The sequence below is a fragment of the Rana temporaria genome, chromosome 9 (genome assembly GCF_905171775.1).
Source record: "Rana temporaria chromosome 9, aRanTem1.1, whole genome shotgun sequence".
Taxonomy (NCBI): Eukaryota; Metazoa; Chordata; class Amphibia; order Anura; family Ranidae; genus Rana; species Rana temporaria.
The window spans coordinates 120557196-120575676 of record NC_053497.1 but is presented as its reverse complement, the minus strand read 5'-3'; the positions used below and the strand labels follow the sequence as shown (position 1 = coordinate 120575676).

The 18481-nt window shown below is 43.7% G+C and overlaps 1 protein-coding gene across 3 annotated transcripts; it reads left to right on the top strand.

Moving 5' to 3' along the window:
- Nucleotides 1-72: 72 nt before the first annotated feature.
- Nucleotides 73-18192, top strand: C9H9orf43 (chromosome 9 C9orf43 homolog). Of its 3 annotated transcripts, none has more exons than XM_040324310.1 (12): nt 73-151; nt 3782-3995; nt 5384-5528; nt 6162-6261; nt 8225-8325; nt 9548-9635; nt 10247-10359; nt 11502-11706; nt 13275-13389; nt 16001-16110; nt 17015-17129; nt 17964-18192. In XM_040324310.1, exons 2-12 carry the CDS (start codon nt 3845-3847, stop codon nt 18146-18148), a joined length of 1428 nt encoding a protein of 475 aa, XP_040180244.1. In that variant the 5' UTR covers nt 73-151; nt 3782-3844; the 3' UTR covers nt 18149-18192. The 3 variants fall into 3 exon arrangements, with proteins under 3 accessions (XP_040180244.1, XP_040180243.1, XP_040180246.1); XM_040324309.1 differs by having other exon boundaries at nt 15995-16110; XM_040324312.1 differs by lacking the exons at nt 73-151; nt 3782-3995 and adding an exon at nt 4639-4757 and having other exon boundaries at nt 15995-16110.
- Nucleotides 18193-18481: the final 289 nt, after the last annotated feature.

The following is an 18481-nucleotide window of genomic DNA, read 5'->3' as shown; positions in this document are numbered from 1 at the left end:
TTGCGTTCCACCGCTCAGAGCCATCTTCCAGCCTTGCGTTCCACCTCTCCGTCGTCCTTTACACGTGTGCGAGCGCGGCCAATCAGCTCCCGCAGATGGAGGGGGCGGGAAGGCGTCCTATGTTGTCTTGGCGACCTGAGCTGGGCATTGGGTAAGTGTATTGACGTTTAGCGGGGGGGACCCTTCAATTGAGGGGAAGCAGAATGTTCAGCCATCTTTCCTCTGCTAATTATCCCTACTTTACTATAGGAGTGGAGTTTTGACAAAAAAAAACAAAAAACGAAAGCTGATTGGTTTCTATGAACAGCTGTACCATATTTTGCACTCTCCAGTTTTAGTAAATCAGCCCTTACACACTGCTGCGATTTGAGGGAATGCCTGTGGAAAGTTGAGGTCTATGACCAAAGTAGTACAGGGACGGTTTTGAAGTCGGTGCGACTTGAAGTCACACATATCTGAATGGTTATGATTGGAAATTATGGGGAACGACTTGTCATATGACTTTGCAGGACAAGTCGCACTGGTGTGAAAGGGGCCTTACTGACCTGTCCTAAGTTCACACTCATAGAGCGGGCAAAGCAGTGTCAAATGATCCCCCTTAGAAGGCACAAGAGCAACTACTTTGGTCTGTTCTATGAAGTTATGCACACTCTGGAGCTGGGGGCCAGCATGTGCAGACAGAAGGCTGACAGGCAGATCCTACCTGGCCTCCCTCCTCCTGACATATGAGGCAGATCTACAGTTACAGTCAGTGCTAAAGGCTACGCCATGTTATCTTAACCAATTAAAATTTTGCAAACAGGTACATTTTCTCTTTCATTGATGTGCACTGACGTGGTGGCACTAATGAGGCAGCACTGATGGGCATTGATGAGGAGGCACTGATGGGTCGCACCGATTACCTTTTACACAAGCCGGTTATTGGTTTTCTTGTTTCCTCAGGCTGTCAATGTGAGAAACGGAATGCCGATAGGGTGACCAGATTTCCAAACTACCATTCAGGGACACCCCCCTTCCCAAAAATCAGCTTGTGCTGTAACGAATCACAGCACAGTGATTGGACACAAGAGGCGGGATTTATGATTTCTCCAATCACAAGCAGGGGCGGGGATTGTGCTCCTCCAGGTATTCCCGGCCAGGACAAGTCCTGTCAGTGAGTAAAGCGGTGATGTGGCGGCCTTTTTTGGGGGCATCAGATTGGCCCGGGGGGTGGCTTTGTCAGTTTCATTCCGGGACACTGTATTGTCCTGGAATGAATGTGCCCGGGACAGACCTGCAAATTACGGGACTGTCCTGGGCAATCCGGGACACGTGGTCACCCTAAATGCCGATAACCGCCTTCTGTTTACATCACGATCAGCTGTGATTGGACACTGATCACGGAGTAAAGAGCCGCTGATTGGCTATTTACCTCAGTCACAGAACACGCTGTCCACGTGTAGCAGAGGGCACGCAGTGTTAATTTTGACTAAATGCCCCTTACTTATCCTTATGCGGTAAAGCGTGGAATACATGTTTAACCACTTCCCGCCCGGCCTATAGCCGATTTACATCCGGGAAGTGGTTATGAAATCCTGACAGGACGTTCTAGAACGTCCTGCAGGATTTCATGCCGCGCGCGCCCGTGGGGGCGCGCATCGCGGCGATGGGTGATGCGGGGTGTCAGTCTGACACCCTGCATCTCCGATCTCGGTAAAGAGCCTCCGGCGGAGACTCTTTACCACGTGATCAGCCGTGTCCAATCACGGCTGATCACGATGTAAACAGGAAGAGCCGTTGATGGCTCTTCCTCACTCGCGTCTGACAGACGCGAGTAGAGGAGAGCCGATCGGCGGCTCTCCTGACAGGGGGGGTTCGCGCTGATTGTTTATCAGCGCAGCCCCCCCTCGGATCGCCACACTGGACCACCAGGGATGCCCACCCTGGAGCACCAGGGTGGGCAAAAAAAAAAAAAAAAAGCCCGCAAAAAAAAAAGCATTAAAAAAAAGAAAAAAGATGCCAGTCAGTGCCCACAAATGGGCACTGACTGGCAACCTGGCAAAAATCAGTGCTGCCACCCCAGTGTCCATCAGCGCCACCCCAGTGTCCATCAGCGCCACCCCAGTGTCCATCAGTGCCACCCCACAGTGCCCATCCATGCCCAGTGCCCACCTATCAGTGCCCATCTGTGCCACCCATAAGTATCCATCAGTGCCGCCCATGAGTGCCCATCTGTGCCGCCTATGAGTGCCCAGTGCCGCCCATGAGTGCCCATCAGTGCCGCCTATGTGTGCCCATCAGTGCCGCCTATGTGTGCCCATCAGTGCTGCCTATGAGTGCCCATCAGTGTCGCATACCAGCGCCGCCAATCAGTGCCACCTCATCTGTGCCCGTCAGTACTACCTCATCGATGTCCATCAGTGCCATCTCATCGGTGCCCATTAGTGCCGCCATATCAGTGCCCGTAATTGAAAGAGAAAACTTATTTACAAAAAAATTAACAGAAAAAAATAAAAACGTAATTTTTTTTCCAAATTTTCAGCCTTTATTTAGTTGTTGCGCAAAAAAAAAAAATCGCAGAGGTGATCAAATACCACCAAAAGAAAGCTCTATTTGTGGGGAAAAAAGGACGCCAATTTTGTTTGGGTACAGTGTAGCATGACCGCGCAATTGCCATTCAAAGTGCGACAGTGCTGCTGAAAGCTGAAAATTGGCTTGGGCGGGAAGCTGCGTAAGTGCCTGGTATGGAAGTGGTTAAACTTTAATGTGCTATTATTCTAGGCTCTGGATGGGATTGTACTGTGATCAAGGCTTGTAAGCCTAAACACGCGAGTCCCTGTATATTTTTACTCACTTTTCTTTTTATGCACCAATAAAGAAGCAACAAGAACGTTTGGAGTTGGCAGTGTTTCGTCAGATTATACGACTTGTCAGAATTTGTAACGGAAGTGACGTACACTGAGAAGAGGGCAAGCAGACATCTTGTTACACCCGCCGGAGTTCTAAGTACTGTATTTCACTATATTCAATAATTCAATATATATTTACTGCTAAAAAAAACGTTTAAAAGGCAAAACTCCAGTGGGTGTAACAAGATGTCTGCTTGCCCCCTTCTCAGTGTATCCTTACTATGGAGGAGTGCAGGGTGTAGCGACGAAACGTCACACATTCTGACGGGTTGCCTAATCTGATGAAACACTTGCTCTATTCTTTGAATTAATGTCTGTACCGGAGAGAGAGCATCAGAACCAGAACACCCACTGTGGGATTTATCACAAGCCTGCGAAGGACTTCTACAGATTCTGAGCTTTGTATTATCTGCTTTTACTGGATGGAATTGTGTTGCTAATTTAGAAATGACCAGCAGAATAGTGTTCATTTTTATGTCAATTTGCGATTCAGTTTTAGTTGCCATTTTAGTTTTCATCGTATTTAGGACTAAAATGCCATTTTAGTTTTAGTCATATTTTAGTCATCTGAATTGTTTTAGTTTTAGTCATCTTTTAGTTGACTAAAATAGTGCTAATTTAGTAGACGGAAATTTTTTAGTCGTCGAAATTAACACTGCGGGCACGATGACTGGAGGATATCATATGACGGCCTCCCAGAGCTGGGCGACTGCGCTATAGCTGGTCGAAAAATGGTTAAAGTACTTGTATTCCTCAGACATAAAATATGAACAAAGCATTTCCCTCTATAGTGTGTACTTGTCTCAATCCAGAGCACTAAGTGTCAGCTGAAAGTGTTTATGAGAATGGATTTAATTTTAAACCACTCCTGACTCTCTATATCTGTATTTCAGGTGCCCCATGCACATGGATGTGTGGTAGTGGAGGGACCCCACCTGTCACACCCTGAGAGTGGAATGGCCACCTTATTGGACCTGGATGAGACTTTGTGCAAGACACCAGTATGTCAGCATCCGCAGTGTTGGGTGACCTTCAGGAGGCTCAAACTGGGTCACCCTCGATACCGGCCACTAGGTTCTATTACTAGGACCCCCCAAATGGATCCAGGTACTGCCTTGCTTTGAGGTCCTTAGCTTATTCCAAGATCTTATCTTGTCATGGTTGCTTCGTTAACTTACAGTATCTCCCAAAAGTCTAATGTAATCTAAAACACAGTTTGAAATGCTTCAGGCATGAATGAACACAGTGTGTGATTGGTACCGATCACTCACTGTAACCTCTGCTTTCCTTCCTGAAAAGATCCCCATGTGTACCTGAAGCACAGCCAGCAGGAGGAAAAGGAGGGGAAGCCAGCTGCGCTGCTGGGCAAAGGGGCACACAGGGAGGCAAGGCAGCAGGTATCAGATGTGGGTAGGGATGGCAATTAGTGGGAGGAGGCATGTACTGGAATTGACCCTCTGTATTTCCCTCCCGAAACACAGGGGGCCCTGGGCAGCTAACGGAATCGGACTGAGCCAGCAGGAGAGAGAAGAGATAAAGCTGGATATTAGCTGTTGCAAAGAGAGCCACACTGGGATTGCTTCCATTAATTGCACTTATCATCCTCCCTGCCCACATCCAATTCCCCCTGCTGCCCAGGCCTCCTACAGTAGAGCCGGTGGTACCCTCCTACCAGCGGCCCTGATCTTGCTACCTGCCCTTCTGTTTGTTTTTTGTAGCCTGTATATATGACCAGGTTTCTCACGGTTTTCAGAGGTTTTCAGAGGTCACCTTTACCCAACACTTCTTGTCTGACCCAGTCTTCAGGATCTGCAGATCTACCTCCCTGGGTCTATGAGTTTTTGTAAGGGGGGCTCCCCCATGGACCAGGTAGGCTATTTTGATACCAGGTGATATGATTGTGTATATGGTGTTCAGTTTTATATATATATATAAAAAAAAATCTGGGACCATTTTATGGCTGTTTTGGACAAGTCTGATTACAAGTAGGACCTATCTGCTTGTTATCTAGTTTTTAGATCAACTGAAATTGTATATGCATACTGTCAACTACCCAGTCCTGAAGAAGCGATGGCCGACCACGAAACGCTTCAAGGAAAAGAGTTTTGAAATGAATAATAGTTTGTATCTAAACTTATATAGAATGTCACACTAAAAGCATACCTTCCAATGGCATGAGGACCCAGGAACCAGTGGAGATCACTGTAGTAGCAGTGCCTTCCAGCTTTCAGAGTGATCCTACAGGTATGGCACATACATACTTACATTAGTCCAAGCTAGACAACTGTAACTATGTAAAAATTGCCATATCTAAACTTCAAGTTAAAGTCACATTGTGTTTGATGGGTACTTACATTTATAATATTGTTGTCACCTAATCAGCACCTATTCATTCCCAAGTTTGGAAAATGTGTTTTAGCCAAATGTACCCCACATTTAAAACGACCTGTCCCCTTACTGCACCCAGTAAAACTATTGATTTTTATTTTTAACAGATGGACTTCCAGTGCTGAGTGTAACCACTATGCCAAATAACCAGAACCTTCCGAATAAACAGAATGTCCAGGGTGAACCTTCTTTAGTTACCTTTAGTAGATTGCCTTCTTCTATGTACAACCTCTACAACAGTGCCACCTTCAGGTAATACTTGAAAATGCATATCACAGTTCCTGTTCAGGCTGTGCAGTCATTGGGGCCAGATACTAAGCAGACCCCACAAAAGAGTGTCTTGGAGAAGAACACTAATCCAAAAAAAAGTGTATATATATATATATATATATATATTTATTTATTAAAAGGAACTTGTGTTAACATGTTTGATTTTCCTCCATGGAAGAACAGATATGTCGTCTTGTACACAGATGCACAAATATCACTGCAAATGCCAGTGTATAGTTATTTTACATGTAACCTGCTTAAAGTGAACTTGAGCTCCATTTAAAATTTTCTTCTGCAAACTTATACCCAGCTTAGTGACCTTTTTGCTGACAGCAAACTACCAGTAACAGGATCACCAGGGGAGCAGAATAACCACTTGTCTGCTTTTATGGCTCTACTGGTGATCATAATTCTGCAGGATTTTCACCAGTGAGAAAGTCATGGAAGCAGGTAAGTGTTCTGGTGTTGACTGCGAGTTTCTGCTATTGACAGAATTGCTAGTTTACATGGGCAATACTAAGCGAATGGGAGCATCTTGTAGATGTTGTCCTGGATAAACTGATATCAAATGAACTTAAATGCTGTCAACGTTATTTTTATTTATGTTTTTCACAGCATGGACAAGATCCTCTTTCCGGGCATGAATTCCTACAGTGAAATCACAGTGGCCTCCAAAAGTGTGGCCTCATTCCTCTCTACCAAGAAACCTGGAAAGGTAAGCGTAGATCGTTAAGTACCAGCTTGGGAAAAGCAAACTTAGCTGGTTTACATGGAGCGGGAAAATGCTCTTTGAACTGCTGGATCTTTGACACTGTTTGAGAACTCAGTATGGAAATCTTTTATGCCAGTGGATGATCAGATTTAAACATTTCTATATTTCCATCGAAATAGACATCTATTGAGTGATATTGGCTCCTTATATCTACCTGGCCTTTCATTTGCTCTCTGCATCCAACTACCCTGACTACCAGCCTGTGGTAGCACTGGGACTTTTAATTCAGACACGAATACATGTAATATGGCACTACCAGCTTTCCAGTTATACACTATATTGTCAAAAGTGTGGGACACCTGCCTTCACACGCACATGAACTTTAATGACATCCCAGTCTTAGTTCGTAGGGTTCAGTATTGAGTTGGCCAACCCTTTGCAGCTATAACAGATTCAACTCTTCTGGGAAGGCTGTCCACAAGGTTTATGGGAATGTTTGACCATTCTTCCAGAAGTGCATTTGTGAGGTCAGGCACTGATGTAGACCAGAAGGCCTGGCTCCCAGTCTCTGCTCTAATTCATCTCAAAGGTGTTCTATTGGGTTGAGGTCAGGACTCTGTGAAGGCCAGTCAAGTTCCTCCACCCCCAACTCGCTCATCCACACTATATTGCCAAAAGTATAGCAAACTGCTGTCAATAGGCAATTTAAGACCTTCACTTTAATACCTCACTCCCTTATTACTTTGTTCAGTACAGTTAAAAATAGTACTTCTGGGTATGAAGAAATTCACTTTAACCACCTCCCACCCGGCCAATTGACATATTCGGCCGAGTGGGCGCTTCCTCCTTCTGAGTGGACGTTCAGGAACTTCCCTCAGATGGAGGGGGATTGCGTGCCCACACAGCGATGTGATACCAATGTGATGTCACTCCCAAGTGATGTCATTTCCGGTATCGGTTTCCGGTATCAGAGCATCTTCATGAGTACCAATAAGCGCGAAAATGGCCAGTATCAGTGCATCCCTAATAAATACCACCAAAAGAAAGCTCTATTTGTGTGAACAAAATTATAAAAATTTAATTTGGGTACAGCGTTGCATGACTGCGCAATTGTCATTGAAAGTGCGAGAGCGCTAAAAGCTGAAAATTGTCCTGGGAAGGAAGGGGGTGTAATTGCCTGGTATTGAAGTGGTTAAAGAGAACTTTTCGCCAGACCATCCATTTTAACAAAAATTTTCCTATGAGGTTATATATCCACCGAAAAAATATTGAAAGACAACATGGACTTTTTAGGCATTTGGAAAATTCATAAAAGTAAAAATTTTATTTCATACAAAAGATGGATAAAAAACATTTGACACAATAGGATAACATTTCTTCTATCACAACACCATGCTTAACTGTGAATAATGAATACGGGCCATGCTAGCTTGGGAATTTTTTTGTAGAGGGCCAATTCCACTTGATAACAGTAGAAGATGCCTGATGAAGCTCTACATGTTTCACGAATTAACGCTTCCTCAGGAGCTTGAGTGTGATGTCTGAGTAGAAATACAATTGATAAACATGCTTATAAAAGTACCACATTATCGATTGACTAAGCAATCAAACCGTAACAAATCTGTATGCACAAAAAAAATCCGATATAGTTTGTGTCATTCACCTTTCCCCTGCCTGTTCTTTCTCAGATAAGTGACACCCCTCAGGTACTCCACCTGTCAGCCTGGTGTGAAGTACATAGTATGCAGTGGATGAAAGGGACTAAAACATAAAAAAGGATTATGGGAAAATGTGTTTAGCACAGTATAAAGATGACTTTAGACATTGCTCTGGAAATTGAATACATATGGGCTATAAATAATGTATTTATGTTCCTTCTATAAATGCACAGAGCTGTAAAATAATGAGGTACACCCTCTGGGTATTCCAGTTTGGTATACTTTACCCACAATGCACTGCTTTTCAGGTGGCAACAGTGGACCCATGCTTACAAGATCTAAAGACCAACCACCCGACGATGGTTTGGGTGCCAAATTCCCAGCAGAAATTCCAGCAACAAGAAAAGAGGTATTTACTGTGTGGTTTAGTGTTCACTTGTCACCAAGTAGTTTGCATGCTTTTCCAGTGTTTATATGGACTTTTTCTCTGAGTACTCTGGGTTTCCTTTCACAGTCCAAAATTATTCTGGGGTTAAAACATTGGACTTTTATAGATGGATAATAACTATTTTAGCAGTTCCCTACTTATTCAGCCTTGGTTCACACTGATGCAGTGCAATTTCCTAGGATGTTGCAGTGCAAAATGATGGGGTTACAATGTGATTCTGATGCAATCTGGGTGCGATTTGGACATGATTTGGATACACAGAAAAAAGGGGGACTATCTGCGCTTGGACCAAATAATCAGCTGCTGAACACTATAACCTTGATACCAGGCATATATAAACAAGTGAAAAAAATGCAGTGCTATATCAAACAATGTGATAAAATACAATGGGTGACATGAAAACTTAATTAGTATTGTAAATTAATCAAAAAAGTGCTCATTAAAGGCAAGTGTGATAGTGCACAAATGAAATATAATCAAAATAAAAAATTCCTTTCCATTTCTGGATGGACACAAACAAGGAGAGAAGGAGGGAGGGGAAAACTCTGCCACTTTGGCGCCCCCACCTCTACAGGCGCCTGGGTGCAAAGCACCCTGTGCACCCTGCCTAGGATTAGCCCTGTTTACACAAACACACACCTGCAGCTCTCTGTGGCCCTCTTATGACTCATCCCCCCTCCCTTCCTGGCAAACTCTCACGACATTGAGAGAAAGAGCTGTGCATGATGTCATAAGCCTTGGCTTTTTACCAAACAAGAAATAGGAAGTGGGCTGTATAAGGTATTTACTGGCAGAAAACAATGTTTTACTATCCAAAGTTAAAACAACAAAAGCAGAAAATTTTATAGATGGAAAGATGAAAAAATGACTGAAATTCTGCTGTAAATCAGTATGACAATTGGACAGATAAGCGATCTGAAAGTGTTTCCATTGAAGTCTATTGACCTCAGAATCGCACTGCAATGCACCAAACTTGCACAGGACCCTTTTCAAAATCAGATGGCAGCCGCACTCCTTAAAAAATCATGTAATTTCACTTGTCATGTAGTTTAATGTGATTTGAACCACCTTAGAAAATGCATCAGTGTGAACCAGGGCTTATGGAAAACCTGCTAACCTTTTTTTCTAAAATAATGTAGCTTTAAAGTCAGTAATGGGGCATTGCATATATTTTTCCATTTAGAGAAAAACCTTTAAAAGTTCAGATTAAAGAGCTGACATTTACAGATGTGGCTGGACAGCTGAGAAGGGGAAATCAGGACCCAGATGTGGTGAGTCAGTTGCTTGAATTTTACACAGATTGACCACTCAGGTATCCAGCACTGTTACTTGGGGATGAGAAGAGATTCCTCGACCCTCTGCAAGCCCCAAACCACGACTTGATCACTTGTTGCATTGGGCCACCCAACCAGCAGGCATTAGATCCCAGAGCAAATGTTTATGGAATGGGTATTTTAGGATCTCCTTTATTATCTGTTATGTGGCAGGAGGGTCATGATGGAGCAAATAGTATAGCTCTGCTATGATGGAGCAGTATAGATCTGCTTTAACATAACTTGCTGGAGAGACCTGGAAAATAAATGTTTCTGGACTGCCGCACTCTAAAAGGTGATTTATTGAAACAAAATAAACAAAGGATAAAATCCAAAGCTGTATAACATCCAAAAAATCATGCAACACTGCAATCAATGGTAAAAAGTGGACATAGGGGACAAAAAAGCTAACATGTTTCACATCATGAATAGATGCTTAGTCATAGCTCATTGCTGGAGAGACCTGTTAGATTTTAAGGTTCTGCGTTGTTTTTGTTTTTTTAATAAACCAAATGTAAAAGTGTACGTTACATAAATCTTTAATAAACTTTTCATGTTGTTTTGGTTAGTCAAAAATTCGGAAAGTGAATAAGACACCTACAGGAGGATGCCCTCATAACCTGATTCTTACCAGATCCCCAATACTAAGACAGACGCATTCCAGGAAATGGATGACAGCAAGGTACGACAATTCACTATTGCTTGCATATCTGTCTCATACAAAGGCCACTAGCAACTCGTATGCCCCGTACACACGACCGGTTTTCTCGTCGGAAAAAGTCAGATGAGAGCTTTTGGCCAAGAATCCCGACAGCGTGTATGCTCCATCGGACTTTTTTCTACAGGAAAACTGCCGGGAAAAAACAGTAGGATTTTTTTTTTTTCGTTAGGAAAAAATCCTAGCGGGAAAACCGTTTGTCTGTATGAAAAACCATGCATGCGACCATGTGTATGCAAGGCAGGCTTGAGAGGAATTCCGTTGGGAAAACCATCGCTTTTTTTTCGACGGGAAAACCACTCGTGTGTACGGGGCAATAGACTTTGGAGGATCTAAATGTCTCTGAATTCCCTCTTATATTGCTTCGTAGCCTACTAGCTGCAGTCTCACAAATGAGGTAGTAAGTGTCTCAGAATGCCTTGTCAATGCAAAGTAAAATGAGGCAACTAGCTCAAAATTCAGAGTTCCAAGTGGTAACGCTGAGGTTGATTTACTAAAGCCAAATAGACTGTGCAGTTGCTCCAGAGCTCAGTAAATGTACAGAAGCTCTGCTGACTTCCATCATTCAATCATGTCCAAGCAGAAATGCTATTTTTGTATTTTTTTTCCTTACACGTGGAAAGTGTCCTCTTTTACTAAGTCCTGGAGCAACTGTACTTGCAGAGCGCAACTGCACTTTGCAAAGTGCACAGTCTATTTGTCTTTAGTAAATCAACCCCATTGTGTCTTGTGATGTAAAAAGTGCAGTAATTCCAAGCATCCAATCAAAAGTAATCTCTTATGCCTGGTACACACGACCGGGATTCCTGACGGGAAAAGATCCCGGGGGGAAACCGAGAACCTGCTCGGTAACTTTTCCCCCGTACACACGAGAGGTTTTCCCGTCCGGAAAACTCAGATGAGAGCTTTGGTCGGTAATCATGACAGTGTGTATGCTCCATCACAGTTTTTCCCATAGGAAAACTGCCAGGAAAAAGTCAGCCGGGAAAAAAGAGAGCAGGTTCTCTTTTTTTTGTCCGTTGGTTTTTGGGCAGTTTTCCCATCGGAAAAACTGCGAGGAGCATACACACGGCATACAACATACAAACTCAGCTTCTGCTTTTCAGCTCTGTAAAGGAAAACCGAGAGGAGGTCAACAGAAGCAAGAGGAGATCTTATGAGCATCACTCATATTCAGAATCCCAGCATGATCCTGGCCCGGGCAGTCTGTCACCAGAGAACCGACGTGTGGTTTTATATGATAGCAGAAGCAAACACCGCAGCAGTCCAACCATCTCGCAGAGTAGCCCGGTATACAAGCTGGATGAGCAGGTCAGTGGTTACTATAGACACACAAATAGCATAGTGTCAGTCTGTGCATCCAACCAGCACTGAACCTTCTGCAACATTGTGCCAGAAAAATATTTTTTGTTGACCTTAGTAAATTGTGCAGTTATTCCCCGTGCAGTATGCCAGGACCTGGTAGCAAGTGTGACCCTGGTGTCAGTAGTCTTTTTATTTTGTTTAACATTTTATTTTTTTACAATTTTTTTTTATGAGCCCAGTTGGGGGGCTTTGTTGTAATATCAGACCTCTGATGTTTCACCTTTGTGACAGAGAAAGGAGATTGAGGAAACAGCCCTTAATCTCTGCTGCACAGCATGAATGGACAGAAATCGCTCTTCACAGAGCTTTCTGTTCATCACAAACGGAAGCATATGACTATTATGCTTCAGTTATGAATGAACAGAGTCTGTTACGATCACTGACTCTGTCTATTCAGAAAAGGAAGGGGGTCGGTAAATTACCTATTTACCAGCCCCTTCCCCACTCTCCATCCTGACACCCCACAGCAGCCAGGGGGAGGGCAAGCCTGCAGAACTGCGGGGCACTAGGGGGGCCAGGAGAGTGCTCAGTGGCAGCAAAAAGAGTATGCTGGATTGGAGGGGCAGCATATAGGGGAATCAGTCCCTTCTATTTTCTTCCTGCAGAAACTGAACGCCTGCGGGGAGGGTGAAGAGGAGCAGCAGGCTTTCAGCGGCTATTTGCCTCTATATGCCACTCCCGCTGCCAATCCTATATAGGTGTACAGGGGAGCTGCATGGGCCCCCTGGAACATAGGGGGCCCATGTAGTCACCCCCCTGCCTTGATGGTGCCTGGGTCCCAAGCAAAAGGCTCCTTTCACAAGGGCTTGTCTGTTTGACGGACTCCGCTTGCTCAGGCAAAATCGATCCGCTGAGCAGGCGAATGACAGGTACTTCTCTAGTCACTGGGCCGCGACAGACCTGTTAGAGTCCCCCTATCCTCTATGGGGAGATCGGAGGAAAATGGACCCCCTGTCCATTTTTCATTTGATCCGATCCGCCAGACGGATAGAACATAGGATCTCCATCTGTCAGAATTTGGCAGAGAGGATTGGATAGCAGCGGGTGTCAGCAGACATGTCACCGCTTACATTCGCTGCTCCATAGGGTTAAATGGAGTGTTCGATTAAGTCCGCCTAAATAACTGACAAGCGGACATGATCAGAAAGGGTCCTATTTGTGTACAATTTTAAGAATGAGGTCAGCAATGACAACTTACAAATGTATTTCAACACCAGGCTGTTTTCAAGAAAGGGTTCTTCTCTTACATACCAAATAAATCAGATCTTCCTGAGACTCATTTTCATACCCTGAGCAATTACTACTGCAGGTGATCCAACAGAAATTCTAAAAACGAAACGATGGATGAAACTGATGATGGATTTGTTTTATCCACATGCCAATCCTTGCAATCCTCTATGCTGACCATGCAATATAATCGCAGTTAACAAAGCTCACACAAGATAAGCAATCGGTTAGATGTGTTGCAGAATCGCAAGGTCATTGTGCCGTCTCACTACATTTTGTGTTTTTAGAACCTTGATGCTCTTGACAATTTAGGAATTGATTTGAACCGCATTAGGAACCAAACTTACTTGTGGAAGAAATATATTGGCCTAACCGGACCCAGCAGCAGAATACAGCCACCAGGTAAATGCAGCTCACATAACTATTAAAGTCAAGGTCTAATGGAAGTTTTTCTTATAAATGAAGGTAAATATTAGTATTATCTTATTGTTTTTTACGTGATCAACTAAAATTGAAACTCCAGCCATAACACATTTTTAGTTTCAGATAGAATAGGAAATAGAAATAGAATATGCTGGCTGTGGAATTTCCGCTATACTTAGAGGAGGCAGCCAATTGTTAGCTAAAATAACACTCACGTAAGTTCCCGATAAATTAGCAGACTGCATTCTGTGAACCATTTACGCTTATAAAACTAAGGCCTGTGCAGTCTGTAGGTGACAGGTGCACTTTGTCATTTAAGTGACCGTATGGTCTCTTTTAAGCCCAGTACACACCACTAGTTTTTTTTTGTTCAACCCAGGGAAAAAAAAAAAACTACAGCTCTGATGTTAGTACAGCGATCTCCCCTGCTGAGCTATTGTGTTCTGACAGGGGGTGGCCCCCCGCCAGTACACTCCAGGCAGCGCTCTTAGCCATTGGCTGAGAGTGCTGATCGGGAGTCGGTCGGCTGCTAGTTTTCCAGCATGACTTATGTCGGACCACCTGCCATACACACGGGCCGAGAGTCGACTGTTTTTTTTTTAAACATTTGGCCCATGTGTAGTAGGCTTATGTCAATAGGTCACATGTAAACAAAGTGTGAATATACTTACATTTTTGGCAGTCTGTAATCTCCTTTTCCTAGCTGCTGTTCGTATGTGGAATGAATTGGATACTTGCTACCCTCACCAGTCAATGTGGTTCCTGCTTCTGCCCCATACATTATGTCCTGTAGAGCGGGGAGGTAGTATTCCAATCACCCGAAAGTGGAGAATACTTGTAGAGGCTGAGGAGTAGAGAAGCAGCAGCTGTTCAGAGGCTGCTGGAAAGGCATGTATATCGACACTTCTTTTACAGGTTACCTGTAGGTTAAAAGTGACCCAATGGTGACAAAGTCACTAGAATTGTCTTTCACCCTAAAGCAGTGTCAGGTTTGTATATCTGTGTGATCATGGTAAGGATCTTATGTTTAAAGGCATTATAAACCTTCCTACCTGCATCTTGTATTTTGCAACTACATAAGATGTGTGTTGATCATATGGAGTAAAAAACCCTGAAACTATATATCCCACAATCTCTGGATCTTTCAGTCTAGCACTGGTGCCAGTGCAGTCATTAGCTATGACATAGTCAGAAACAGGCAAAGCATTCACAGAGAGATCAGCATGCAGGAAGAGACGCGTTTTCATCACATTAGCACTTCCACATTTGTGATGAAATACCGAGTAAATGGCAACTCATGGATTGGGCGCTTGTGTGGCTAGAAGAAAGAAATTGATTGTCCTTTTAGCAAAAAGGGACAAGCTAGGTGAATGAATATATGGTGTAAGGGGTTAGCTCGGTAGCGGGGTGTGTGACTCCTTGGATGGGTTCACTACACACTGAATTTATACAGACAGGCAGTCGAAGACGGTTGAAAACAAAGATTTTGGTTTATTCTTCCATCTTGCTGGAAACAAGTGCAAGCATCCAAACAGCATAAACAAAATCAAACATAAAATAAACCCTGGCCACTTGGGGCGTCTATCTTCACCACACAGGAACCTATCTATGGAGTCTGGCACAGCCTACTGCTGAGCAGACACTGCTGGTCATACAGCAGAAAAACAATAGTCTTTTGATCTTTATCACACAGAAAAATCAATCCTCTCCTAACCTTCTCAGAAGACTTTCAGTACACTGCTCTCCTTACTCACAAAGCCTCAGGATGCAGCAATTCAGGGGTAATCCTCTGGATTACTTATAGAGGCCTTAATTGCCTCATTCTGAACAGCTGAAGTTTTCCAACACCCTTAGACCTTTTCTGGCTACTTTTGCAGCTGTCGCCTAACAACAATTGGTGTATTGTCTAAACAAGGCAGAAATGTATGTCCCGTCTGTGACAACACCCACAGATTTACCTGACTTCCTGTCACAATGGGCATAGGGGAATCAGTCAGCCATGCCACTACAAACTTCAGCTACAACATGAGAGCCCATCATTACAAGGTAAGGCAAACAAACAAAACAGGAAATATAACTACATTATTACCTAGTTAAAACAGCGAAAGTGTATATTGCCATTAATTATTCCTGGAGCGAGTAATGATGTGATGGGTTTTGGAGCTTTGTAAGGTAGTTCAAACAATAACACCACAAATATTTTAATTTATAAAGCATCATCATGGCCACACTGTTTAACAAAAAACAGTGTTTAAAAACAACACATTGATAAAGCATTTTATAATTGCTAAGTAAAATAAATGTATTTCCTAAAAAATAAAATAAGGCAGAAGGATAGCCAAGTCACATGGCCTGTCAAAGTCATGTGACTGGCCTCTCCTCCTATCATGTGTTAGGCAGAGAAAACTCCATACAACGCTGCAGGCTCCATGCCACGGCCTACATTTTATGAATGGGTGGTAGAATTCAGGCCATGCAATGGAACAATACTGTGAAGTGTACAGAGAGAAGATAGCAATATCCACTGTCTTTAGCTAGAATATTGATGTATATGTAGTATGACCACAGAAGGTCTCTGTCTTAGCCACAGGCTCGGTGGATTGTTATACAGAAAGATCACACGATTTAGACAGCAGAGACTCTCCTTCTTCGACTGGATTTTCACAGACCTCCTGGACAGAATTGGAACCATCTGACGCAGTAAGTATTGTGTTCATTTATCTTGAATTTTCAATTGTCTGAGCAGGGGAGGGCTGGCAGCCTTAGGCCTGGGGGGCAAGTCCAGTCAAGTGGCCCATAGAGCGTGGAAAAGTGATGGATCGAGGAAAACAGTCTAAGATTTTTCATGATCACAAGAGTCCGCACAGAGGCTCCCCTTACATCACAGTCCGCACAGAGGCCCCCCTTACATCAAAGTCCGCACAGAGGCCCCCCTTACATCAGAGTCCGCACAGAGGCCCACCTTACATCAGAGTCCACGTAGTGACGGCCGGTGGCTGTGCATAGTGTCACCAGCCCGGGGGGAGATTTCCACCCTGCCCCCCCTGCCAGCCCTCCCCTGTGTCTGAGACCCCTGATGCCAGAAGCTATATGTTATTGCTCAGGGGACCCAAGTGTTCATTGTGTTCATCTAAGGAATTGTTTAGTTTAGTTTTAAATTCTTTTTTATTATTAATTTAGAAAAAAGAGAAACATCATTAAAAGACAAACTTAAAAAGAAAATAATACAAGACAAATTATCACATTCCACATGTACCTATACAGTACTCCTAAGTTATGCAAAGCATTCCAGAGACCCCTCAAAATGTAAATAAAAAATTCCAGGGCTCTCCTCATCGAAGGAATTGGAGAGTCTTACTTTGGGCAGCCAGGGGCCCCCTAACCGTGTCACCAGACCCCTTGGTGGCATCTTTTCTTTTGGTTTCATTGTGTGTACTTCTGCCATCTGCTGGCAAAAATAGTGAGCTGCAGCATGAACACCCTTCAATGTCCCTGTGACTTTACCGGGTGGCTTTGGAACAACACTTGTGCTAGATAACAGGTTCCCATGGTAAAATTCTGCAGCAATCTTCCACACACGTTCCTCAAACATTTCATCTTAAAGCCTTTAGATTTGGAACCCAGAAAGAAAAATGAACAAGACTTCCCAGGAGAGCAGACTGGAAAAGCAGAGTCTAATCAACTGCAAGGAGTCAAGAACACCCCACAAGAACCTCCAGGTCAGTCATAAAAGAACAGCACAATGGCCCGGATTCAGAAAGACTTACGACGGGCGTATCAGTAGATACGCCGTCGTAAGTCCGAATCCGCGCCGTCGCAACTTTAAGTGTATGCTCAAACAGAGATACGCTTAAATGTTGCTAAGATACGACCGGCGTAAGTCTCCTACGCCGTCGTATCTTAACTGCATATTTACGCTGGCCGCTAGGAGCGTGTACACTGATTTACGACTAGAAAATGTAAATCGGCTAGATACGCCTATTCACGAACGTACGCCCGGCCCTCGCAGTACAGATACGCCGTTTACGTAAGGCGTTTTCCGGCATAAAGCTACCCCTGCTATATGAGGCGCAGCCAATGTTAAGTATGGACGTCGGGCCAGCGTCAAATTTTCCGTCAATTACGTCGTTTGCGTAAGTCGTTCGCGAATAGGGCTGTGCGTAATTTACGTTCACGTCGAAAGCATTGACTTTTTGCGGGTTCATTTGGAGCATGCACACTGGGATACTTTCACGGACGGCGCATGCGCCGTTCGTAAAAAGCGTCATTTACGTGGGGTCACGATGATTTTACATAAAACACGCCCACATCTTACACATTTGAATTAGGCGGGCTTACGCCGGCCAATTTACGCTATGCCGCCGCAACTTACGGAGCAAGTGCTTTGTGAATAATGCACTTGCCTGTCAAAGTTGAAGAGGCGTAGCGTAAATAGGATACGCTACGCCCGCACAGAGTTACGCGCTCCCTACCTGAATCTGGCCCAATGTATACATGCGTTATAAACTAAGAAAAACACAGGTACATATCTTTCTGTTTTTTTCTGATTACAGACTTTGAAAGTGAACACCTTCTCAGGAAAGGGGAGTCTCCAAAAGAAAATGAATTGCCTAACAATTCAGAACCCATTAGCCAAGATACAGAAGTGACTGAAGGCCATGGTTCCTCTGAGCAGAGAATTCCATCACCACAGCCCTATCCTCCCCCTCCCTCCCCAACACAATTGGGCATAAACTGAATTATGTATGTAAGAGAGTTCATAATAAAACTTGTAGATAAATATGTAATAGGACGGTTATAATATTTGATCAATATATGGATAGATATTTTAAAAAAAGGATAACTATAAAATTAGAACGCTTTATGCCACGTACACACGACCGTTTTTAATGCCATGGAAAAAACAACATTTTTCTTGACGTGATTCTTGTCAAGCCTGCCTTACATACACACGATCGAAAAAAAAAATGCTTGAGCAAAGGGCGGTGACGTACATCATGTACGACGGCACTATAAAGGGGAAGTTCCATTCGAATGGCACCACCTTTTGGGCTTGATTATGCAAATTTCC

Coding starts and splice junctions, on each gene's coding strand:
- C9H9orf43 (XM_040324309.1), top strand. CDS start 3,845: ATGGCCACCTTATTGGACCTGGATGAGACTTTGTGCAAGACACCAGTA. Junction 10,360..11,501: donor AGGAAATGGATGACAGCAAG/GTACGACAATTC, acceptor TCTGCTTTTCAG/CTCTGTAAAGGAAAACCGAG. Junction 11,707..13,274: donor TATACAAGCTGGATGAGCAG/GTCAGTGGTTAC, acceptor TTGTGTTTTTAG/AACCTTGATGCTCTTGACAA.